Here is a 21,818-nt window from a genome sequence, read left to right as displayed (position 1 = left end):
GGCCCCTGCGGGGTGGGGCGAGCCTGGAGGAGCTGGGGCGGAGCCTCCCCAAGCACGGAGTCAAAGCCTGGGGTTAGCCCCTGGGCTCCCGCACTTTCGATTCTGCTTGCATCGGTTGCTGACGTCCAGGGGTGGGGTAAGGCGCTCCTAGACCCTCCTTCCTTTCTATCCCTTTGGGAGGCAAGGGTCGAGGAACCTTGTGTGTCTCCTAGCCTCACGCAGGCACTCGCGGGTAACAGGCTCGACTAACGGCCTCGGTGTCTGGCGGGACTTGAAATTCTCCTTCAATGAAGTCCCAGCTTCTGCGCTCCCCAGCTCGGGCCCCTGGCTGAGCCCCGGAATAGGGCAGGAAGCGGCTTAGCCCTCTGAGGAGGCCGGTGTCGCTGCTCCGTCCTCCCTCCAACGTGGCCTGTTCGCTCCCCCAGGCCTCTGCTGAAGGGGGCCACTAGCCTGGCCAGCCCCAGCCGTGGCCTCTCTGGTCACCCTACCCTACAATCCCTTCTCTCCAAAGACCATTCCAGAAATCTCACTCTTGGCTGACGGGAGCCCTGGATCCCAGACCTGAACCAGGTGAGGCTCTCTTTGATTTTTAGCCCAGTAAGGTCTGTACTCAGCTCACCTTGCCCACTCATTCTGACACCACTCCTGAGCCTTTGGAGAAGAATCTGGATTGTTAGCCTGTACCATTCCTTAGTGAAGTATCCTTCACTATCAGCCCTGACCAGTGCACCCACTCTTCCCCTGGCATTCTTTCCTATCTCACAGAAAGCAGTGAGGAAGAGGTTTCTGTTCCCTTCCAGGCTATTTTAAGGTTCTTGGCCGCACCTGTGACCAGTCTAACCTTCTTTCTCTTATTTCAGAGAATCCCTGCCTTCCTATTAAGCCAGCACCTGCCACAGCTCAGGAATGGAAGCTTTCCTTCCACGCCCAGGCTGGGAGATCTCAGGCATTTCTTCCCGGGTGTTCTAGACAACTCTTGAGAGTCCTCTTGTTGCAGAGGGTGAAGGGACTCTGGACTGCTGCCTCCCTCCACCACACCCCCACCCCCAGCCCTGTCCACTTCCTTCTCTTGAAGAGAATGACAGCTCAGCAACTTTCCCAGAAAAACAATAAGTGCTCTGCCATTCACTTCTGGAAATCTCTTCTAGTGAAATAACTTCTGCTTTTCTCGTCCCTCTTGCAGGTAGGTTGAGCTCCCCTGCAGTAATGAAAGGAAACACACTGCGATTTCTGATGGGAGAGTCCCATGTAACTGCTCAGTTTTCCATCTCCTAGTTTCCTTGGGCTGGAGCTTGCTGACATTGTGATGGCAGTCCTTGCCAGTCCTGAGAACCCAAAACCAGAGTTACATCCAGTGTCCGTGCTAACAAGCTTAGCAGTGAATTCTGTTCTTTTCTTATTAGTGAAAACTCCCCCTGAATGATGGGTGAGACATTCTCCCAGTTGGGTTCTCGGGAGGATGAGAACAAATCGATCCTGCCCCCCAGCCCAGCCATTGGCAACAAAGCTGCCTGCTACTCCAGCATCCGAAGCAGCAAGTCTTTCTGTTCCTGCATGCCTCGTGAAGGAACTGCTGGTGCCAGCTTTGTGACTTGTCCCACCTGCCAGGGCAGTGGGGAGATCCCAAGAGGTGAGTGGCCTGAGGCTTTGGAAATCGCCTGGAATCCAGAAAAAAACCTCTTAGCAGCCAGCTGGGCAGGCCCCCCTGAGCCTCCTTGAATGGGGTTGGGTCTCCCAGCTCTTGGTCCCCCAGTTGCAGCTGGGCCAACAAGGAGCTAACTCTCCCTGGGCTCACTGCAGAGACACCCCCCACCCCTCCTGACCTGGTTGTTCTCCCCAGCCCAGGGGTCTCTGGCCTCCCCACTCCCTGAGCAACACTGTGCCTTAGGATTCAGGAAGTTAACAAATGACCTCTCCAAAGAAGCTAGGCTTTTCTCATTTGCTGGTGTCTTACAGAAATTCACACCTGCTAATGAAAAGCTCGCTTCTATTCTGAGCTGCCTTCCCTGCCCTGTGTTCCCAGTTCTGTGGGGCAGAGGTGGCATGCTTCTGACCCTACTCTGTGGGGTGTAGGGGTGCATCCAGGAGGCAAGCACAGGAAACATTTGTCACGAATACTTCCTGGCCTTCTCTCTTCTTTCTGTCTACAGAGCTAGAGAAGCAGCTAGTGGCGCTCATCCCCTATGGGGACCAGAGGCTGAAGCCCAGGCACACGTAAGCCCCTCTTCTCCCCTCAGTTCCACAGGACGTCACCCCTGGGGGCTGTTCTCTTTGTCTCCCCCATTGTGTCTCCCCCTGCGATTTTTCTCCGTTGGTTCTCCCCAAGAAAGCCTCACTGGGTTCATACATACTAGCTGCATTTCCAGAGATTTTCCTGGTTTAAGAAGACGGGCATAGCAGATGCCACCTGAGGGTGGCCCTGAAAGGAGTGGCCCTGGCTGCAATTTGGGGAAATTATTTTTCCTAAGAGCCTCCCTTGCTGTGGCAGTTCAGAGCTGCTTGGTCTCTTCCTGGCTGAGATGGGAAACTAGCTGCTCCCTGTTCTGAGATGCTTCAGAACCTCAGAGGCAGCCCTGAGTTTCACTGGGGGTGTTATCACCCTGTTTGTCATCTGGGTTTATTTGGCCGGAGTCCCTGCAACCTCTTCCCAAGTTCCTCAGCTTCAGTCTGGGAGCCACCAACCACCATGCCCTCCCCAACCACTGTACCAGAATCTGAATCTAGCAGTGCCCCTCATAAGATACTAATAAGGTGCTGTCTCTTTAATGCATATCTCAGTTTTGAATCAGATGGACAGATGATATCCTGTTCTGAATTTTCATATTCAGATTCACATCCATGTGGATGTTTCTTCCAGTGATGATAGCTAGCATTTGTTGAGTTTTGTTAAGTGTCAGGACCTTGCATTAACAAATTCTGTGAGGTAGATACACTTCTCTCCATTTTACAGACAAGGAAACTGAGGCTTCAGGAGGTTAAGTAGCTTGCTTAGAGTTACTGGGCCAGTGGGTACAGAGAGCTGGGAGTGGAAGTCAGGTCACTTGCCTCCCAGTCCTGTGCTCTGACTCACTTCGGGCCACATCCGAACCTGGGCTGGTCCTCCACATCTGGGTGGGGGGTAAATTTACGGTTATGAGGGGGCTAGTGCAGGGGAGAGCCTTGTATATGGAGAGGAGTGTCTGAACAGCTCCCTGCTCAAGTTTCCTTGGTGTTCAGACCACTCCACTCCTCTTTCCCGGATCCTGCCTTCCCACAGGAAGCTCTTCGTGTTCCTGGCAGTGCTCACCTGCCTTGTGACTTCCTCCCTCATCATCTTTTTCCTGTTTCCCCGGCCCATCTCCGTGCAGCCTGCAGGCCTCAACTCCTCCACAGTGGCCTTTGATGTGACTGATATCAACCTCAACGTAACGGTGGGTGGGTGGATGCCTGCACCCCTGGGCTCAACCCCGCCTTGCCGGCAGCTCTTCTCTCTAGCCCTTATCTGAGGTTGCAATCCTGGGCACAGGTTGCCAGGAATTTTATGGCACCCAGCGGGTGTGGAGGGCTGGGGAGAAGCAGGGGCAACCATGAGCCCCATAACAGATTGTGTAGGATTGGGACTGTACACAGTGAGGGGTCAGAATCGGGACCAGAGGAAAAAAACACAGGGTGCAGTCAGGGGGCATGCCTGAGACTCCCGGGGGGGGGGGGGGGGGCGGCAAAACTGAAGAGAAAAGCCTCGCAGGGTGAGACTGGATCCTGTGCCAGCTTAATGTCTTCCAGTGACCCTTTGCCAGTAAGAGCTCTTCCAAGGGGCTCCTGGCATGTGGTGGGAGTGAAGCTCAGCCAGGCCTGGTGGTTTTGGAAGCTATTTGACATCTCCTTTCTAAGGATGGTCTCCCTCTCACTTCCCTTTTCCTTCTCTTTCTCCTCAGAATATCTTAAACATCTCCAATAGTAACTACTACCCCATCACCGTGACCCAGCTGACCATCGAGGTTCTGCACCTGTCCCTCGTGGTGGGGCAGGTCTCCAACAGCCTCCTCCTACACATCGGCCCTTTGGCCAGTGAACAGGTGACTCCCTCCCCTTGGACAGCCCTGCCCACAGGTGTATGGACACTGGTGGTGGGAAGGGGCAGCTGGGATTGGGGCTTACCCTATGCCCATTTGGTTGACAGATGTTTTATGCAGTGGCCAACAAGATAGGGGATGAAAACACCTAGTAAGTATCCCTTGATCTCTTCTCCCTTAGCCTCTTTCTTGGTTGGAAACCCGGTTTTCAACCCTACCAGATTTCCTGATGGCTTAGCAAACCCTGCAGCCAGCACTTGGCCTTCACTCTCATGACCAAGACTGCAATGTGAGGGGGCTCAGGGTCCCCAGCCTCTGCCTGTTTAGACCTAGGTTGGAATGAAAACAGGCCAGAATTTGGTTAATTCTTACAATATGTGACCTTGAGCTTTTCCGCCTGAATCGCTGAGGAAGATGAATGTCCTTGTTTTCTGTTGGTGGAGGGGCTAGCACATACCTGGGCCAGGCCTGGGGGAATGATATTGCAGCAAGGGTGACATTCTCACCTTAGGCTGAGGGAGGGAGAAAGAGTGGGAGTGGCATTTGGGACCCCTGATGGAAAAGAGCCCAGGAGGCAAGGATACTGGGACCTGCAGGTCTCCTCTGAGCCGACAGGCTGCTCAGTGTGAAATGTCCCTTGTTCTTTCTCTCTCAGCAAAATCTGTTCCTGGATGAAAATCAAAGTCCACCATGTACTTTTGCATATCCAGTAAGTAGGGCTTGGAGCCCTGGTGTCCCCTCTCCTACTTCTGACCCCAGTCTCCCCTCTGCTCCACCTTGTGGGACTAGTCATCCAAAGCTAACTCCCTGGATCTTTGTTGGCTCATGGGAATAGCCCCTTCCCTATATCCCACCTTGCTTATAAGCCATTGATGTGAAGCCACAGGGCTATCTGGACTACAGGTGGGACAACTATCCCAGGCGCCTTGGCAGAGTGGGGAACAGAAGGAAGAGGGTGGGGTGTCTGAGGGATCCTCACCTACCGAGACAGCAGAGCAGGTCCAGAGCTTTCTTCCTCCCAGACACAGCCACAAAGCCTACTTCCTCTCTAGGGGCACCCTGACCTGCTCCTGCCTGAGCCATTCAGAGCAGCTAGTCTTCCAGAGCTATGAATATGTGGACTGCCGGGGAAACGCGTCAGTGCCCCACTTGCCGGTCCCTCACCCGACGTGACCTGTCTGCTGCCCCCAAACTCCAGGCCGCTGCCAGCCTGGGCTGGATCTCCCAGTGCCTAAGTGACTTTGCCAAAGGAAAAGCCCTGCTTTATTATACCTCCCCTGCCACACATACCTCCTCAGCACAGGAAGCTCTCTGTGGAAGTTAACTTTACAGACGTGCGCACACGCATCCCCTGATGTCCACAAAAAAAAGAAGTTTGGTTCTTCTAGGGGTTTTCCCCTTGGTCTGTCTTGAGGAAAGTCTGACCTGATGTTCTTCAGAGCTGCTGTAGCATCCCTGGAGTGGCACCTGCCCTTTCGGTGCTGAGCACCTTGGTTGCCTAACTTCTCTAGAGCTGGCCTTCCTCCTGCCTGAATGAGGAAAGCTTTAATTTTATCTGGGTCTTAAAACATGGATCTTTTTTCAAGTTCTCCACCCAGGGATGGGATTGGGACTTGAGGGACATCCGTGCTGTCTCATGCCTCCCTGCTTTGGTCATGTGACAAAGTGATAGTGATGGTCTGCTTCTCTCCTGGTATCTTGTCCCCTCACAGCAAGATTGGCTAAGGCCCTTTGACCCTGCATCCTCCCTGGTTAAAGACTGTTCCTGTTCCTAGGAAGACAGAGCCGTTCTGTGGCTAAAGCTCTTCCTGCCACAAAATAGTTTTATTATTCTCGCCACAGCCGGAGCCAAAGTAGTAGGGGAGGAGAGGGAGGCACCCCCTCTGCCTAAGAAAAATGGAGATGAAATCAGAATCATCTAATAAGTTGTTTATTGAAGGAAAGCTTCTGGCTGGTGGTGAGGCGACAATCCTGAGTCCATGTGGGGACACAGGTAGGTCAAATGGTGGTCCCAGCTGCTCTCCCATGAAAGCCTGCAGAGGTGAAGCTGTCGCGATTCTCAAGATCCCGCAAGCTGCTGGGCTCTGCAGCATCCCTGGCTTAGTACCAGGTCCCGTCCTGCGCACCCAGAGTCCTCTGCTTCCCTTCAGGAATTGACAGTGCGGAGCTGGATACCAGTAGGGACTGGTCTTGACCTCTCCTCTTTGCTGTATCTCAGGTGAAGCTAAGTCCCAGGTAACCCAATTTCCCACCGGGCTCCAGGTGGAGGCGGTTTGTTTTGTAGCTGAGCCAGAATGGTAATTGCTCCCTAAAGGCGGCTGTGGTTTTCCTCAGGGAGATGAACTTAGGTGCTGGGGAAAGTGAATGTGAAGCTGGATGGCTGGAGAGGGGGAAGTGTCACAGCACCTGGCTAGTTGGCTGGGCGGGGGAAGTCAAGAAGGTGTCAGCAGGAGCACAGAAGTCCAGAAAGGCCAGGCCGGAGTTTCTGCTGTGTGTACGTTGCCGAATGTGTAGGGTTTATATTGTATTCAATAAACTACTTGACAGTGTTAAAAAGTCTCCTGTGAGTGGGCAGGGAGCTGGTGTACACTCCCAGCCTGTTTCTTAGTGTCCGGGTGGGCGTCGAGCTCTCTTCCCCAGGCCCTGAGCTCCTCTGATAACATGTACGGCTTTTCTGGCTTCTGAGAGATTGCTCCCAGGAGCTCGCTCTCTGCCTTTCTCTCATTGTTTGTCTATTAAGCTCCCTCCCTACTTTAAAAATTTTTTTTTCTATGTTTGTTTATTTCTGAGACAGAGCATGTGTGGGGGAGGGGCAAAGAGAGCGTGAGACACAGAATCTGAAGCAGGCTCCAGGCTGTGAGCTGTTAGCACAGAGCCCGATGCGGGGCTCGAACTCACAAACCGTGGGATCATGACCTGAGCTGAAGTCGGTCGCTCAACCGACTGAGCCACCCAGGCGCCCCAACTCCCTCCCTACTTTAATATTCCTGTTCTGTGTCCCCTTCCCCCCTCCCCAGCTGCCCCCGCTCAGGAAACACTGCACTGAGGGGCTCCTTCAGCCTGACCCACAGGCGATGCTGTGTGGGCTACAGTGAAGGGCTCCAGGCATCCCCTCACCAGTCCAAGGCGGAAAAGGGGGCAGCCTAGGGGGTCCCGGGTGCCAGCTTCAGGAAGTGGTAAGAGGGCTGCCTGAGGTCTTCGGAGCCTTTTGACTGCCTCTGCCACACACGGAAGGAAGAGGCCTATGGGGTTTTGTGGGTGAGTCCCGCCTCCCCTTCCCAAGGTCAGGTGTCCTGTGCTTGAGGCTACAGCCCCCCTTACTCTGAGCTCTTTTCCACCCCTGCCTCCCATCATGCAACCACTCAGCGCCCACTAAGGGCCCAGCACTGGGGGGGGGGGCCCTGCCTGACACCTCTAATGCTGCCCCAGGCTTGCTGTGGCGTGATGCAACCCCTCCTTCCCCAGCCGTATCTCAGTAAGCATTGGCCAGGGGGTAGGGGTGATGGCTCCCGCTAGCATCCTAAACCTAAAGCCCCCCCAAAGACCTATCCTTGCTAAACAAGGGTTAGCAGTGGAGCTATATAGACTTGAGAGGGCCAAGACCAAGTTCCCCCAATGGCTTTGCCTACAGAAGCATGGAATTGCCGCCTTTCTTCTCCCACCCAGTCCGTCCCCTTCATGGGTCCTCATGCCCCTGTCCCTTCATCCCAGTCTCACAGAGCTGACCAATCTCTTGATTCTTTTCAGGAGGCCATCACATTTTATTCCCAGCTAGCCTCCTCTTCTAGAGTGGATCAGGAGGAGCCTTCGGAGTGGAGATGCTGCCAGGGATGAAAAAGTGTGGGGCTCCTCATCTGGGTTATTTTTTTGCTGATGGCCAGTAGGGGTGGGGGGTCTATCTCTGGATCACCATTGCTGTGTGTAATTCGTTGACTGGGAAGAGGGAGAGACAGGAGGCAAAGCAAGTTAGTTAACAGTTTCTGGGCCTGCTGATTCCTGAACATTGTATCAAGCCCTTTGAGGCCAGAGGATTCAAAGTAAAATGGAGCAGCCCAGTCCTCATCCTAAAAGGGCTAGAGCATCAGGGTCTCTCATCCTTTGCACCTGTGTCAGAAACTCACTTTCCAAAGCCTGTACTGTTTTGTGTCCTCATCAAGAGTGACCGCCCTGGGTTTGAAGGCCTGCACTGAGCCAGGTTCTAAAGTAAACGCTTTTGATGCCTTCTCTTTTAATTGCCACATTCAGTGGTCCTGATGCCTCTATTAAGGAAGTGGTATTATCATTCTCATTTTCTGGATGGGGCCGATGAGGGACTGGCGATCCTGAGACTCCCAGCCTCTGGCTTCATGTCTTGCCTTCCTCCTGCTCCAGCTGCCTCTGCCCGGATCAGCACTTAAAACAATAGATTGTCAATCCCTCCATTTATGTTTAGTGTTGAGCAACAGGCCTTCCTTGGACATTTTTGTGAAGGCAACAAATGGAGGAATGGACCATCCAGAAGTGACTATATAATTGCATATCAAGACTTTCTATAATTGACTTTATAAAATATAAATAATTGCAGCCCCTTCCACCAAGGAAGCTTCTCTAGGATTCCATCCACACTTACACACATACACACTCTCAGACACACAGCCAGAGTCTACCTGTCTTTCACACTGTCTCACCGTGAATCGTGAGTGCTCAGTATATTTATCTGGATTAGATTGGAATGATTTCCTGAAACCTAATGATGAAACAAAGCACAAGTTACTCATCTGACAGTTTCTGCAAATGGATCATGGCAGAGCTGGGCCCTTTACTATGTGTCTGGCGGGGTGGGGGCGGGGGCAGGTGGCAGCCCTTACCTAGGGCAAGGCACCCACTGAGCCCACCCAGAAAATTCCCAACTGGGAGGCTGTGCTGGGATTCCCTGTTCCAGCCCTCTCAGGGCACACTATACTGCTGTTAAGCCTACAACTCAGATCCCACCCTCTGACCACCCTCACCCTGGAGGAGGGGTCCAACTTCTCAACCACCCTCTACAAAAGACAGCAGCCTCCTTCGCAGCCCCAGAGTGATGCAACGGTACCCACAGGAAGAGATCCTCAAGTAAAGGCCAAAGGTACAGGGGAGAGTCTGACACAGTGGAGGACAGATGTGGATTCTGGACTATAGGGCACTCTCTCCTCACCACCTCCCTTCCCAGGCATCTCACCAAGGTTTTGAAGGAATTTGTTAAAGTTGGATTGCCCTGGCAATTGATGGGCTCCCACTGAGCTAAGCTGGGGACCTGGCCTTTGGGAATCCTGCAGAATGTGCGCGGAGGTGCACTGAGTAAGAGAGTCTTGGGCATTCTGTGGCCTTGGCGACGGTGGTGACTGTGGCGGCGGCAGCGGAGGCAGGATCTGGGACTGTTCTGCGAGCTGTGGCCGCCGGGGCAGCTGTGCTCCGACTGGGGTCCCCTGCGGCTGTGGCTGCGCTGGTGGAGGCCCCAGTGGCCACTGCTGCTCTTGCTGAGACTCCACAGGTGGCTGGGTTTTTTCCTCAGACTGGCGTTCCTCCTGTTGGAGTTCCTTCAGTTCCTGGCAAGAACCACACCCACCCCCCCACCCCCCAGCTAGTGGCATCCTCCTCCCTCCTCATTCATTCATCACCCATCTGCCAGAGACACCGCGGAGAGCCAGGCAATGGAGGAAAGGAGAAACAGATGTGGCAGGAAGGCCTCTATTCCAGGGAGTGGGAAGTTAGTCTATCTCCCTTCACCCACCACAACACTGAGAACTATTTCTTTGGTGACTGTGTCCCCTGGCACAGCGCTGGCCCAGGAAACAGCAGCCTCTCAGCACCCACCTCCCAGCTCCGGAGCTATGCACTGAAAACAGTTTTCAGTGCAGGAGAACAAAGGATACTTTCTTGCAAACACTTTGAAACAGCACTGTCCAATTGAAATATAATGCATGCCACAAGTAATTTAAACTCTTCTAGTAACCACATAAAAAAGTAAGAAATAGGTGATGCTAATTTTAATATATTTTGGTTAACCCAGTACGTCTAAAACATGTAATCAGCATGAAAATATTAATATTAATGAGATTGCTTATATTCTTTGTTTCTGTACTAAGTCTGCAAAACCCACCATGTATTTTATATGTAATAGTACCTCTTAATTCAGACACTAGAGTTTGATCGAAACTAATTGCTTTATATTTAGATTTCATAAAATGTATAGTTGAAAAAGATTTATGGGGCACCTGGATGGCTCAGTCCATTAAGTGTCTGACTTCAGCTCAGGTCATGATCTCATGGTTCCTGAGTTCCAGCCCTGCATGGGGCTCTCTGCTGGCAGCATAAAGCCTGATTGGGAATCTCTGTCTCCTCCTCTCTCTGCTCCTCCCCTGCTCTTACTCACATGTGTCCGCACTCTCTCTCTCTAAGTAAACATTATAAAAATAATAAAGTTCTTAAAAAAAAAAAATTATCGGAACGCCTAGGTGGCTGGCTCAGTGGGTCAGTCAGTTAAGCAACCCACTTCAGCTCAGGTCATGATCTCATGGGTTGTGAGTTTCAGCCCCACGACAGGCTCTGTGCTGACGGTGCAGAGTCTCCTTCATATTCTGTCTCCCTCCTCTGCCTCTCTCCCCCGACCCAAAATAAATAAAAATAAAATAAAGCATTAAAAAAAAAAACAAAAAAAACAGGGGCACCTGGGTGGCTCAATCAGTTAAGTATCAGACTCTTGATTTTGGCTCAGGTCATAATCTCAAGGTTGGTAAGATCCAGCCCCCGCGTCAGGCTCCACGCTGACAGTGCTGAGCCTGCTTGGGATTCTCTTCCTCTCTTTCTGTCCCTTCCCCAATCGTGTTCTCCCACTCATGCTCCCTCTCTCAAATAAACATTAAAAGAAAAAAAAAAAAAACACTTCAATGGGATCTCTAAAAAAAAAAGATTTACGTATCCAAGCTTTCCAATATATAAAAAGAGTATTAGTTTTTAAATTTATTTTTAAATTAATTAAATGTATATAACATTTAAAATTTAGTTCCTCAGTCTCACTAGCCACATTTCAAGGACTCAACAGCACACAGGCTAGTGGCCACCCTATTGGACAGCACAGCTTTAAAACCTCTCAGGTCTGGGGCACCTGAGTGGCTCAGTTAAGTCTCCAACTCTTGATATCAGATATCTCATGGTTCTTGAGATCTAGCCCTGTGTCAGACTCTGCACTGACCGAGCTGAGCCTCCTTGGGATTCTCTCTCTCCCTCGCTCTCTGCCATTCCCCTGTTGTGTACATGGGCACATCCTCTCTCTCTCTCTCTCTCTCTCTCTCTCTCTCTCTCTCTCTCTCTCTCTCAAACTTTAAAAAAATAAACATTAAAAAAGTCTTTTTTTTTAATGTCTATTTTTGAGAGAGACACAGAGTGCAAGCAGGGGAAGGACAAAGAGAGGGAGACATAGAATCCCAAGCAGGATCCAGGCTCTGAGCTGTCAGCACAGAGCCTAACACGGGGCTCAAACTCACGAACTGCAAGATCATGACCTGAGCCAAAGTCTGATGCTTAACCGACAGAGCCACCCAGGTGCCCCAATAAAGAAAAATTTTTTAAAATAAAATCTCTCAGACCTGACCCTCCCTGGATCCCCCACTAGCCCTCAGCCTAGTACAACAGCAAAGCTGAGTTACCCTAATACACACACATGCGCGCGAGCGCGCACACACACACACACACACACACACACACAGTGCATCCCTGAGAACATCAAAGGACCTTACTTTCCTCCTAACCCCAGCAAAACATTGACCAAATACCTTCCTAGGGATCTGTCTTCCCTTCCCATTCCCTTCCTGCCCTGGGAAGCCCTGATGAAACTGGCCCCTCTCATGCACCTGCTCTTGCTCTTCCTGCTGCTGCTGCTGCTGCTGCTGCTGCTGCTGCTGCTGGGCCATCACCCACCTCCTCCTGTCCAAAGCCATCTGCCTGCGACGGGCCTCCCAGTGGTAAGCGCTGCCCATGATGGTGGGGGCAGCAGAAGGGGGTGGGGGCAGGCAGAGCCCAGGTTGCTACCACTGCTCCCATCACCTGTGTTTCCTCTCCCACCCCACTGCCTGTAACCAGAACCACCTCACAATGTGGCCACTACCGGGGCAACTGGGCAGGCCTCCTCTGCCCTGGGGAGGAGGGAAGCTGTCCTCCTGAGTTGCCTAGGAAATGCCTGTAAATTACCTTTCTCTCCAAGGTCCTGTGCAGGCAGAAACCTTTCCACCTTAGCTTTGAGTTTCCATGGGCCCCAGGGACAATTTCTGAGTCAGCGGGCTTTTCTCTCTGATTTCTTCCTCCCACCCTTCCTAGGATCCCTGGATCCTCATCTGGCCCTCTGCTGACCCCTCCCTCCCCACTCCCAAAGTTTTCAGGAGTTCCCTCAGTCTTCCATCTCCTCCGGCTGTGCTGGGTCAAGAGGGAAGAAAATGTAAAATCCATCTAACCTTCACTGGAGTCTGAGCCCTGTGAAAGCAAGGTGCCTAATTAGCAAGTGGCCTAGTCCTGGGGATTTATAATGCTGGGCTCAAGCCTAGTGTCTACCTCTTCCTCTGACCCTGGAGACCCTACATAACTTCTCTGGATCTTAGTTTCCTTACCCGTAGAACAAGAAGGATATTACTTATTACCTCCTTCACAGGAAGGGTATCAGGACCAAGTGGATTAGTGGATGAGAAATGTTCAAGACAAAGTATAAACTTGTGTAGCTACAGGTTAATATGTATTATCCTTCTGATTTTCCTCCCGGGAGGTGGAATTGGCCAGAGGAAGGGATCATTTCCTGCAACCCAGGAAGGCTTGTGGAGGCAGGGACTGGATAGGCTATTGACCTACTTCCTGCCCTTACCCACAGATAGCAGTCTTCCTCTAGAAGCAGCAGAAGCTGTGCCCAGCTTCTGGTCTAGAGGTAGGGGACGGGCATGAGTGAAAAAGGGCTTCAAACCCAGTCATAGCTTCAAACACTGTGCTAGTGGAAAGCAGGGTGGGGTGGGAAGGTGACAAGAGAGAGCAGCCCTAGAACCAGAGAACAGGTCCCTAGAGAACCTGCCAATTCAGGTGGCCACTGTAGTGGAGTCAAACAGGCTCAGGTTTAATTCTGCCTGTGCCACCTACTAGCTGCTGGTACCTAGGTAGGTCGCTCAACGTCTCTGAGCCTTTCCTGTGAAACTTAAAAAAAATTTTTTTCACATTTATTTTTGAGAGACAGAGCATGAGCGGGGGGGGGGGGGGGGGGATGCAGAGATACAGAATCCAAAGCAGCCTTGAGGCTCTGAGCTGTTTGTTAGCACAGAGCCCTACATGGGGCTCGAACTCACAAACCACGAGACCATGACCTGAGCTGAAGTCAGAAGCTCAACTGACTGAGCCACCCAGGCACCCCAGTGTTTTTTTTTTTAAGTCTCTACACCCAATGTGGGGCTCAAACTCATAACCCTAGGATCAAGAGTTGCACACTCTACTGACTGAGCCAGCCAGGTGTGCCAGAGACAGTGCTTTGAGGGTTGTCTTTCTGTCTCCTTGCTTGTAATAAGTAATAAAAAATTCTTTACTTTCAACACTTCTGTGGGCTGTGTTCAATTTGATGCACCCCAAAGAGAAAACTGTTGAATTTGGTTACAAAAAACACTTCCATTAGTCTACAGTTGGGCAAAAATCATCTAACAAAAGCCTATTTTATAATAACATGTTGAATATCTCATGTAACTTATTGAATACTGAAAGTGAAAAACAAGATGGTCATACAGGTCGACAGTTACAGTCAGTTGGGCTTCCAACTTCGGCTTAGGTCATGAGCAGGGGAGGGGCAGAGAGAGGGAGACACACAATCCGAAGCAGGCTCCAGGCTCTGAGCTGTCAGCACAGAGCCTAACGAGGGGCTTGAACACATGAACCATGATATCATGACCTGAGCTGAAGTCGGACGCCCAACCGACTGAGCCACCCAGGTGTCCTGAACGTCCAGCTCTTAGTTTCATCTCAGGTCATGATCTCAAGGCTTCATGAGACAGTGCAGAGCCTGCTTGGGATTCTCTCTCTCTCTCCCTCTCTCTGCCCCTCCCCTACTCGCTGTCTCTGTCTCTCTCAAAATAAATAAATAAACTTAAAAAATAATAATAATGGGATTGTATAGTACTATCAGAAATATTTGTTGTTTGTCCTGGCTGAAACATGACAAGATTTTTGAAAGGATTCAAAAACTATTGGTGAGGTTTTGGGGTGATGGTGGGGTTTGGAACTGATGGCCAAGAAAGAATTCTTGAAGACATCTATGGCACAAAAAGGGATTTTATTAAAGCACTGGGTCAAGACCTGAGGGAAGAAAGAGCTGCACTGGGGTTGTGAAGAGTGGCTCGTTACATACTATGGAATCAGGGGAGGTGAAGACACAAGGGAGGCCTCCAGAGGGACTTTGATATGCTAAAGAGAACTCCTAAGATACCTAGGCCTTGCTATTGTCAAGCTAACAGTATTTTCCTCTAGTAAGGCGTTAACATTATGACAGTAGGGAGTCCCTGGAGAAGTATTATACTCTGTATTTGCCTCAAGTATTTGTCAATGGGCTGCAGGTTATAAGAAAATTTAATTTTACCTGCCATTTCCTTCTTGCCTTTGTTCCCCATATCACTATGGAGGGGAGGGTGATATTAGGGGCTCCAGGAAACTGAGTCTATAGGTTTCTGGAGATTAGGCTAATGATAAGATTGCCATTTTCTTATAATTTACTAAGATATTTGTAAACTGATGGAAATTCATGTCTTGCATGACTATGCTCTCTATCAGTTAACCATTTGTTTTTCCCCTTTCCTTTGTTCTTGGGCAGCCAGGAGTGCCTGAGGAAGGTCACACATATCCCTCAGTGGGGGGGCCCTGGACAGGGTGTGCCAGCTTGTGCTTTGCCCTCAGCTTGCCTTATGGCCCCTCATCATCACAACCTCAAGATCATGACCTGAGCCAAAATCAAGAGTCAGATGCTTGGGGCACCTGGGTGGCTCAGTCGGTTGAGTGTCTGACTTCGGATCAGGTCATGATCAGTTTTGTGAGTTTGAGCCCTATGTCGGGCTCTGTGATGACAGCTCAGAGCCTGGAGCCTGCTTCAGATTCTGTGTCCCCTTCTCTCTCTGTTCCTCCCCCCGCTCACACTCTGTCTCTCTCTTCTCTCTCAAAAATAAAGATTTTTAAAAATTAAAAAAAAAAAGAGTCAGATGTATAACCAACTGAGTCATCCAGGTGCCCCATGATAGGAAATGTTTAAGGCCTCTCCCCTAAACCAAATGTACCCAGAGGGAAGAAAACCCTTCCAACAGTTAGTATCATTAAAGTGGCAACCCTATTCTTTAAGGAATTAAAAATAGCTGTCCTTGCTTTTCAAATCTATTTACAGGCTAGAAGATTGGATGGCTCCAGCTATTTCCAGAATAGTTATTCAAAGTCCATCTATCCTTTTTTTTTTTTTTTTTTTTAATTTTTTTTCAACGTTTTTTATTTATTTTTGGGACAGAGAGAGACTGAGCATGAACGGGGGAGGGGCAGAGAGAGAGGGAGACACAGAATCGGAAACAGGCTCCAGGCTCCGAGCCATCAGCCCAGAGCCTGACGCGGGGCTCGAACTCACGGACCGCGAGATCGTGACCTGGCTGAAGTCGGACGCTTAACCGACTGCGCCACCCAGGCGCCCCTCCATCTATCCTTTTTATCAATCCCCAAGTCTTTCCTATTTATCTCAAAAGGTATGTAGGAACTTGCATTTTTTCTCTTGTACCTTTGAGATGTAAATATTCTAACAATGTTCAGACCTCTCTCTAATATGCAAACTTCAGGGAATTCTTTTTTTTTTTTTAATGTTTATTTATTTTTGAGACAGAGAGAGACAGAGCATGAGTGGAGGAGGGGTACAGAGAGAGAGGGAGACACAGAATCCGAAGCAGGCTCCAGGCTCTCAGCTGTCAACATACAGCCCAATGCTGGACTCGACCTCAACGAGCTGTGAGATCATGACCTGAGCCAAAGTCGGATGCTCAACTGACTGAGCCACCCAGGTGCCCCAAACTTCAGGGAATTCTTATCAAAAGATAAAACAAAAGGAGAAAAGGTCATTTGGAACTTGATTGGACAAATATAAATCTTCAATATCTTCTCCACAAATATTAATGGAAAAAAGCCCTAGTCACCTGAGTAGGTAAACTTAACTTGTTACATTTACCAGAAAAACAATTTCGATCCAACTTTTATAAATTGTGAGTTTTGTATTATTATACCTAATACATGCCAGTATATATATATATATTTTTTTTTTTTTTTTTTACTCTGCTCACATCAGCATTTTTTTTTAATTAAACTCTACCCCAAACGTGGGACCTGAACTCATGACCCCAAGATCAAGAGACATACTCTATCAACTGAGCCAGCCAGGTGCCCCAATGGCAGTAATTTTTTTTAAATTTATTTTTAATGTTTATTTATTTTTGAGAAAAGGAGAGACAGAGCATGAGCAGAGGAGGGGTGGAGAGACAGAATCCAAAGTGGGCTCCAGGCTCTGAGCTGTCGGCACAGGGCCGAACAAGGAGCTCAAACCCACAAGCCGTGAGATCATGACCTGAGTATCAAGTCAGATACTTAACCCACTAAGCCACTCCGGCACCCCAGTAATTTTTTTTTTAATGCTTACTTATTTTTGAGAGAGAAAGAGACACTGTGAGCAGGGAAGGGACAGAAAGAGAGGGAGACACAGAATCTGAAGCAGGCTCCAGGCTCCAAGTTGTCAGCACAGAGCCTACGCAGGGGTGGAACTTGTGAACCTCCGAGATCATTACCTGAGAGGAAGTCAGCAGCTTAACCCACCCTGCCACCCAGGTGCCCTACCAATGGCAGTAATTTTTAAATGGAAGTTATAAGGTCTCTGTTTATATCTTTCTGTATATTTGTGTGTCTACCTGTGAGTGTATTGTAGATGTGTGGTATTCCCATCTCCAGATGGTATTACCAAAATTAATTTGTAAAAGACCTCTATTTAATTGGCTTAAAGAAAATTAAGTTCTGGGGCGCCTGGGTGGCGCAGTCGGTTAAGCGTCCGACTTCAGCCAGGTCACGATCTCGCGGTCTGTGAGTTCGAGCCCCGCGTCGGGCTCTGGGCTGATGGCTCAGAGCCTGGAGCCTGTTTCCGATTCTGTGTCTCCCTCTCTCTCTGCCCCTCCCCCGTTCATGCTCTATGTCTCAAAAATAAATAAACGTCGAATAAAAAAAAATTTTAAAAAAGAAAAAGCATGCAGTTCTTGAACTCAAGGCCGTGAGTTTGAGCCCCACATTGGGTGTCAAGATTACTTAAACTCAAAAAGGAAAAAGAAAAAAAAAGAAAGAAAATTAGGTTCTTATATAAAATGAGTTCTCATTAATATAGTAGACAGTAACCCAAATGAATTTCAGGTTCACCTGAACTAGGGAAATATTTGGTATTAAAGCTAGTTTAAGTTTGTTGGTTTGATTAAAATAAGCATGTCTTTAGTGTTATCAGCATTAAATATAATGCTTTTATTCTACCTAGTTTTACTAAAGGTTGGGTGAATTCATGTTAATCTCTTACAAAATTTGTCATCAAGAATAATAGGCTTGGGTTGATGGCCAATTTTCTCTAATATCTCATGTTTTGTGGGTAGTACAAACAAAATTGTTAAGAACAAGTAAACCAAATAGATATAAATAGGGAGCACCTGAGTGGCTCAGCCGGTCAAGCAGCCGACTCGGTTTCAGCTCAGGTTATGATCTCATGGTTCATGAGTTCCATCCCAAATAACACATCTTTTTCATAACTTTACATCTCAGAAACCAGGATGCATTTATTACATTCCAGAAGGCACTGCTACTATTTAGATATGTTAAAAAACAAAATTCAGGGGCGCCTGGGTGGCTCAGTCGGTTAAGCGGCTGACCGGCTCAGGTCATGATCTCGCGATCCATGAGTTCAAGCCCCGCGTCGGGCTCTGTGCTTACAGCTCAGAGCCTGGACCCCGTTTCAGATTCTGTGTCTCCCTTTCTCTCACCCTCCCCCGTTCATGCTCTGTCTCTCTGTCTCAAAAATAAATAAACATTAAAAAAAAAAAATTCAACTGAGTAAATGGGAGAATCTAATTGACTTTATTCAGGGATTCATAGAAAAGGATAGTTTCAGGTAAGGTCACCTTCCTTTGGGCGGTAGGGGAGGGGTCTATCATGCAGATTACCTCACTGGTACTGATCAGGAAATACCAGATTGACAGTTTAAAGGTCATTTCCTGTAGTTAGGTTTCAATTTGAGCTTACTGTTTCTTTTTTTAATTTTTAACCATTCCCTCCTTTTGATCAGACTCTCTGCCTGAGAGATGTGATCAAAATTGAAGCCATCCATCTGTGTCACTCTCAGCTACCACTATGTGGTTCTCACAACTTTTACTGATCCTTGATATGATAGTTACAGGTCCTGATGTTTTTTGCTTTATCCCTATGGTAGTAACACATCACAACTTCCCATTTTAAATTTTTTACTTTCATATTTTTTAAGGTTTTATTTTTTATTTTAATTTTAAAATTTTTATTTGTTTGTTTTGTAAGGGTTAAATTGTAGTGTAGGGCTAAACTGTAGCCTTAAGAAATAACAGCTTTGTTTTAACACTGTAGATTAAGAGATAACAGTCTTGTCCTATCAATCAAGGGAACAAAAGTTTAAGGAAAATCAACTGGTTTAGTGTTTGATTGGATTGGGGCAAGGGCATGTCTGAACTGTTTCCACCCCCATCTGGGAACTATTTCTTTGTTCTGTCCCCAGGTGATGATAAGACATGTGGTCGGCTATAAAAACTCTATACCCCGGCTGTTCGAGACCGCACTCTGGTCAAGAGTGTCGGTCCCCATCGGTTGGCCTTGCCTCTCATTGCAATAAATTTTGTTGTGACTGTCACTGGTTCCTGTAGCATTCTGTTTCAGGAATTGTGTGGATGCAACAGTTTTTGTTATTTTAGAACGAGCAGGGGAGATGGGCAAAGGAAGAGAATCTTAAGCAGGCTCTGTGCTCAGCACATAGCTAGACGCAGGGCTTGATCCCATGACCATGGGATCATGACCTGAGCCCAATTCAAGAGTCAGAGGCCCAATGAACTGAGCCATGCAGACACCTCTTAAAATTTTTATTTTAAGTAGGCTCCATATGCAATGTGGGTCTTGAACTCACAACCCCAAGATCAAGGTCACATGTTCTACCAACTAGCCAGCTCCGCATCCCTTTAAGATTTTATTCTAAGGTAATCTCTACACCCAACATGGGGTTCAAACTCACACCCCCAAGATCTAGAGTTGCATGCTCTATCAACTGAGCCAGCCAGGCACCCCTGAAATTTTTGAGCTGACCATTTTCTTCATTTCTAGGCATACCAGCCTTAGATTGTTGGCTAAAGGCTGCAAACATGCATGCCTTTAAAGACTGAGAGCATAAGATGCCAGGGAGATTACTATGATTGCTATAAGCAAGATACTTCCCAATCTCTGGAGTATACTTTGGGGCAAGAGTTCCCAAGACAAAAACCAATCACAATCAAATAAGACAGAGAGGGGCGCCTGGGTGGCTCGGTTGGTTAAACGTCCAACTTCGGCCCAGGTCATGATCTCACGGTCCATGAGTTCGAGCCCCGCATCAGGCTCTGTGCTGACAGCTTAGAGCCTGGACCCTGTTTCAGATTCTGTGTCTCCCTCTTTCTCTGACCCTCCCCCATTCATGCTCTGTCTCCCTCTGTCTCAAAAATAAATAAACTTAAAAAAAATTTTTTTAAATAAGTCAGAGAAAGACCTTCAAAGGAGTCACTTTTGTTTCTTTGTTTGTTTTTGAGAGAGAGCATGAGGGAGGGAGGCAGAGAGAGAGAGAGAGAGAGAGAATCCCAAGCAGGGTCCATGCTGTCAGTACAGAGCCTGATGAGGGGCTCGATCTCATAAACCATGATATCAAGACATGAGCCAAAATCCAGAGTCACACGTTTAACCAACTGAGCCACTCAGATGCCCCTGAAGGAGTCACCTTTTATTATGTTTTTAATGTTTAATTTTGAGAGAGAAAGAGAGTGTGTGTGTGTGAGTGGGAAAGAGGCAGACACAGAATCTGAAACAAGCTCCAGGCTCTGAGCTGTCAGCAGAGTCCGAAACAGGGCTGGAACTCACGGACCTCGAGATCTTGACCTAAGCCAAAGTCTGACGCTTAATTGACTGAGCTACTCAGGCACCCCAGGGAGTCACGTTTTTAAGTGAAGTAGGTTGCTCCGTGATCTCTTTTGTAACTGAATTTCAACTTCCCCAGAAATGTTAATCCAGGCACAGCAGGTGGTGTTGGCCTCAGCAAAGATACCTCCATGCTTAGCTAAAAGACAATCAGTTTTATTATCAAGAACAAGTTTGACTAGAGATTCCGGATATTTGTTGGGCAGCTATTGCTTTTGCAATGGATTCTGCAGTATTTTTTGAGAGCTAAAGAGAGATTCTTTGTCATAGCCTCATTGGCGCTCATTACTCCTGACCAGGCAAGTAGGGACCTGCCAAAGGAAGTGAATCCTGAATCATGAAAGCCTCCAGATAGGTCCTTTCTAACTTGACAATGTAAATTCAGAGGAGTTGACCAAACAGGTGTCTTAGCTTGTTTGTAAAAAGTTAGGGACACAGATAGACAACCTAAGAGGCATTGCCCAGCTATGTGCCAAGCATCTAGGCATTCATACACCCAAGGAGAATGATAACCACTGCAGGAAAACAAAACAAAACAAAACAAAACACCTTATTGGGCACAAACCATTTCCGTGAAGGTGGTACTGTTAATGGATTCATTCACAGAGATTGTTTCATTTGCTAATCCAAGCAAGGGGTCAGTTAGGTTTTCTCCTAGCCTGAAATGAAAAGTTGTTCTAAATTCCAGAGGTTATTCGTCTTAGCAGTGGCCTGGGAGATAAAGGATGATGGTGTTATCTTCCCAGGCCAGTGCCAGAGTAAAGCAAAGAGAGGGAAGAAGAGATTCATGTTTAGTTAAAGTATGAAGTGTTGATCTAGCATCTTGGAAGAAAGTAGTCTACCTTGATGTCAGCTACTTCTCTTCCTAATTTGATTTGGAGATCTCCAACTTTTGTACAGGACCAGATCTCAGATGTAACCTTCTTCAGCTGTGAGACGGAGATTCAAGTTTTAAGTCCCTGATATTTGGCTGCCATCTGGGTTGTGACAAAGACCTGCTATATACTCCCATCCAAGGAGACTCAAAACAGTCTTTGTTCTTAGCGATTCCAAATCAGAAGGGTAGGAGGAAATTGGAAATGTAAATTTGGTGAGTCATACCCAGATATTTGAGGAAACTAGAGGAATTCAGGATCAAGTCTAATTTACAGATAGATAAAACCTCAAAAACAATTAACAGGATTTAAACCAATATAGACAGGGGTACTTGGGGTCTAAAGTTCAAGCCCCTCTTGGGTATAGAGATTACTTAAAATAAAATATATTAAAGGGCACCTGGGAAACTCAGTTGGTTAAGCCTCCGACTCTTGATTTCAGCTCAAGTCATGATCTCACAGTTTGTTAGTTCCAAGCCCCTAATCAGGCTCCACACTGACAGTGCAGAGGCTGCTTGGGATTCTCTCCTTCTCCCTCTCTTTGCCCCTCCCCCACTGATCCTGCTCATGTGCTCTCACTCTGTCAAAATAAATAAACTTAAAAAAACAAAAAACAAACAATCAAAAAAAACCCCAAAGA

General features: G+C 48.2%; 2 protein-coding genes across 8 annotated transcripts; one reads left to right on the top strand and one right to left on the bottom strand.

Annotated features, from left to right (window-relative positions):
* The first annotated feature begins 95 nt into the window (after positions 1 to 95).
* Positions 96 to 8,288, top strand: TMEM106A (transmembrane protein 106A). Of its 4 annotated transcripts, none has more exons than XM_058702709.1 (8): positions 102 to 570; positions 1,404 to 1,630; positions 2,151 to 2,214; positions 3,257 to 3,410; positions 3,915 to 4,055; positions 4,160 to 4,203; positions 4,708 to 4,761; positions 7,800 to 8,288. In XM_058702709.1, exons 2-8 carry the CDS (start codon positions 1,420 to 1,422, stop codon positions 7,825 to 7,827), a joined length of 696 nt encoding a protein of 231 aa, XP_058558692.1. In that variant the 5' UTR covers positions 102 to 570; positions 1,404 to 1,419; the 3' UTR covers positions 7,828 to 8,288. The 4 variants fall into 4 exon arrangements, with proteins under 4 accessions (XP_058558690.1, XP_058558693.1, XP_058558692.1 ...); XM_058702706.1 differs by lacking the exon at positions 7,800 to 8,288 and adding an exon at positions 5,105 to 5,966 and having other exon boundaries at positions 108 to 570; XM_058702707.1 differs by lacking the exon at positions 4,160 to 4,203 and having other exon boundaries at positions 96 to 570.
* CCDC200 (coiled-coil domain containing 200) lies at positions 7,790 to 12,122 on the bottom strand. Of its 4 annotated transcripts, none has more exons than XR_009254685.1 (4): positions 11,921 to 12,122; positions 9,250 to 9,595; positions 8,720 to 8,778; positions 7,790 to 7,985 (listed from the first exon to the last, which is right to left on the bottom strand). XR_009254685.1 is itself a non-coding variant. In XM_058702721.1 (4 exons), the coding sequence occupies exons 1-4, from the start codon at positions 12,044 to 12,046 to the stop codon at positions 7,959 to 7,961; spliced, it is 579 nt and encodes a 192-aa protein (XP_058558704.1). In that variant the 5' UTR covers positions 12,047 to 12,122; the 3' UTR covers positions 7,790 to 7,958. The 4 variants fall into 4 exon arrangements, 2 of the variants coding, with proteins under 2 accessions (XP_058558704.1, XP_058558703.1); XR_009254684.1 differs by having other exon boundaries at positions 9,250 to 9,592; XM_058702721.1 differs by having other exon boundaries at positions 9,250 to 9,616.
* Positions 12,123 to 21,818: the final 9,696 nt, after the last annotated feature.

The sequence above is a fragment of the Neofelis nebulosa genome, chromosome 16, assembly GCF_028018385.1.
Source record: "Neofelis nebulosa isolate mNeoNeb1 chromosome 16, mNeoNeb1.pri, whole genome shotgun sequence".
Classification (NCBI taxonomy): domain Eukaryota; kingdom Metazoa; phylum Chordata; class Mammalia; order Carnivora; family Felidae; genus Neofelis; species Neofelis nebulosa.
The sequence above is the reverse complement of the archived record's forward strand: the minus strand, read 5'-3'. Positions and strand labels throughout refer to the sequence as shown.

Coding starts and splice junctions, on each gene's coding strand:
- CCDC200 (XM_058702720.1), bottom strand. CDS start 12,046: ATGGGCAGCGCTTACCACTGGGAGGCCCGTCGCAGGCAGATGGCTTTG. Junction 9,617..11,920: donor AGCAGGAAGAGCAAGAGCAG/GTGCATGAGAGG, acceptor GGTTCTTGCCAG/GAACTGAAGGAACTCCAACA.
- TMEM106A (XM_058702706.1), top strand. CDS start 1,420: ATGATGGGTGAGACATTCTCCCAGTTGGGTTCTCGGGAGGATGAGAAC. Junction 1,631..2,150: donor CAGTGGGGAGATCCCAAGAG/GTGAGTGGCCTG, acceptor TTCTGTCTACAG/AGCTAGAGAAGCAGCTAGTG. Junction 4,204..4,707: donor ATAGGGGATGAAAACACCTA/GTAAGTATCCCT, acceptor TTTCTCTCTCAG/CAAAATCTGTTCCTGGATGA.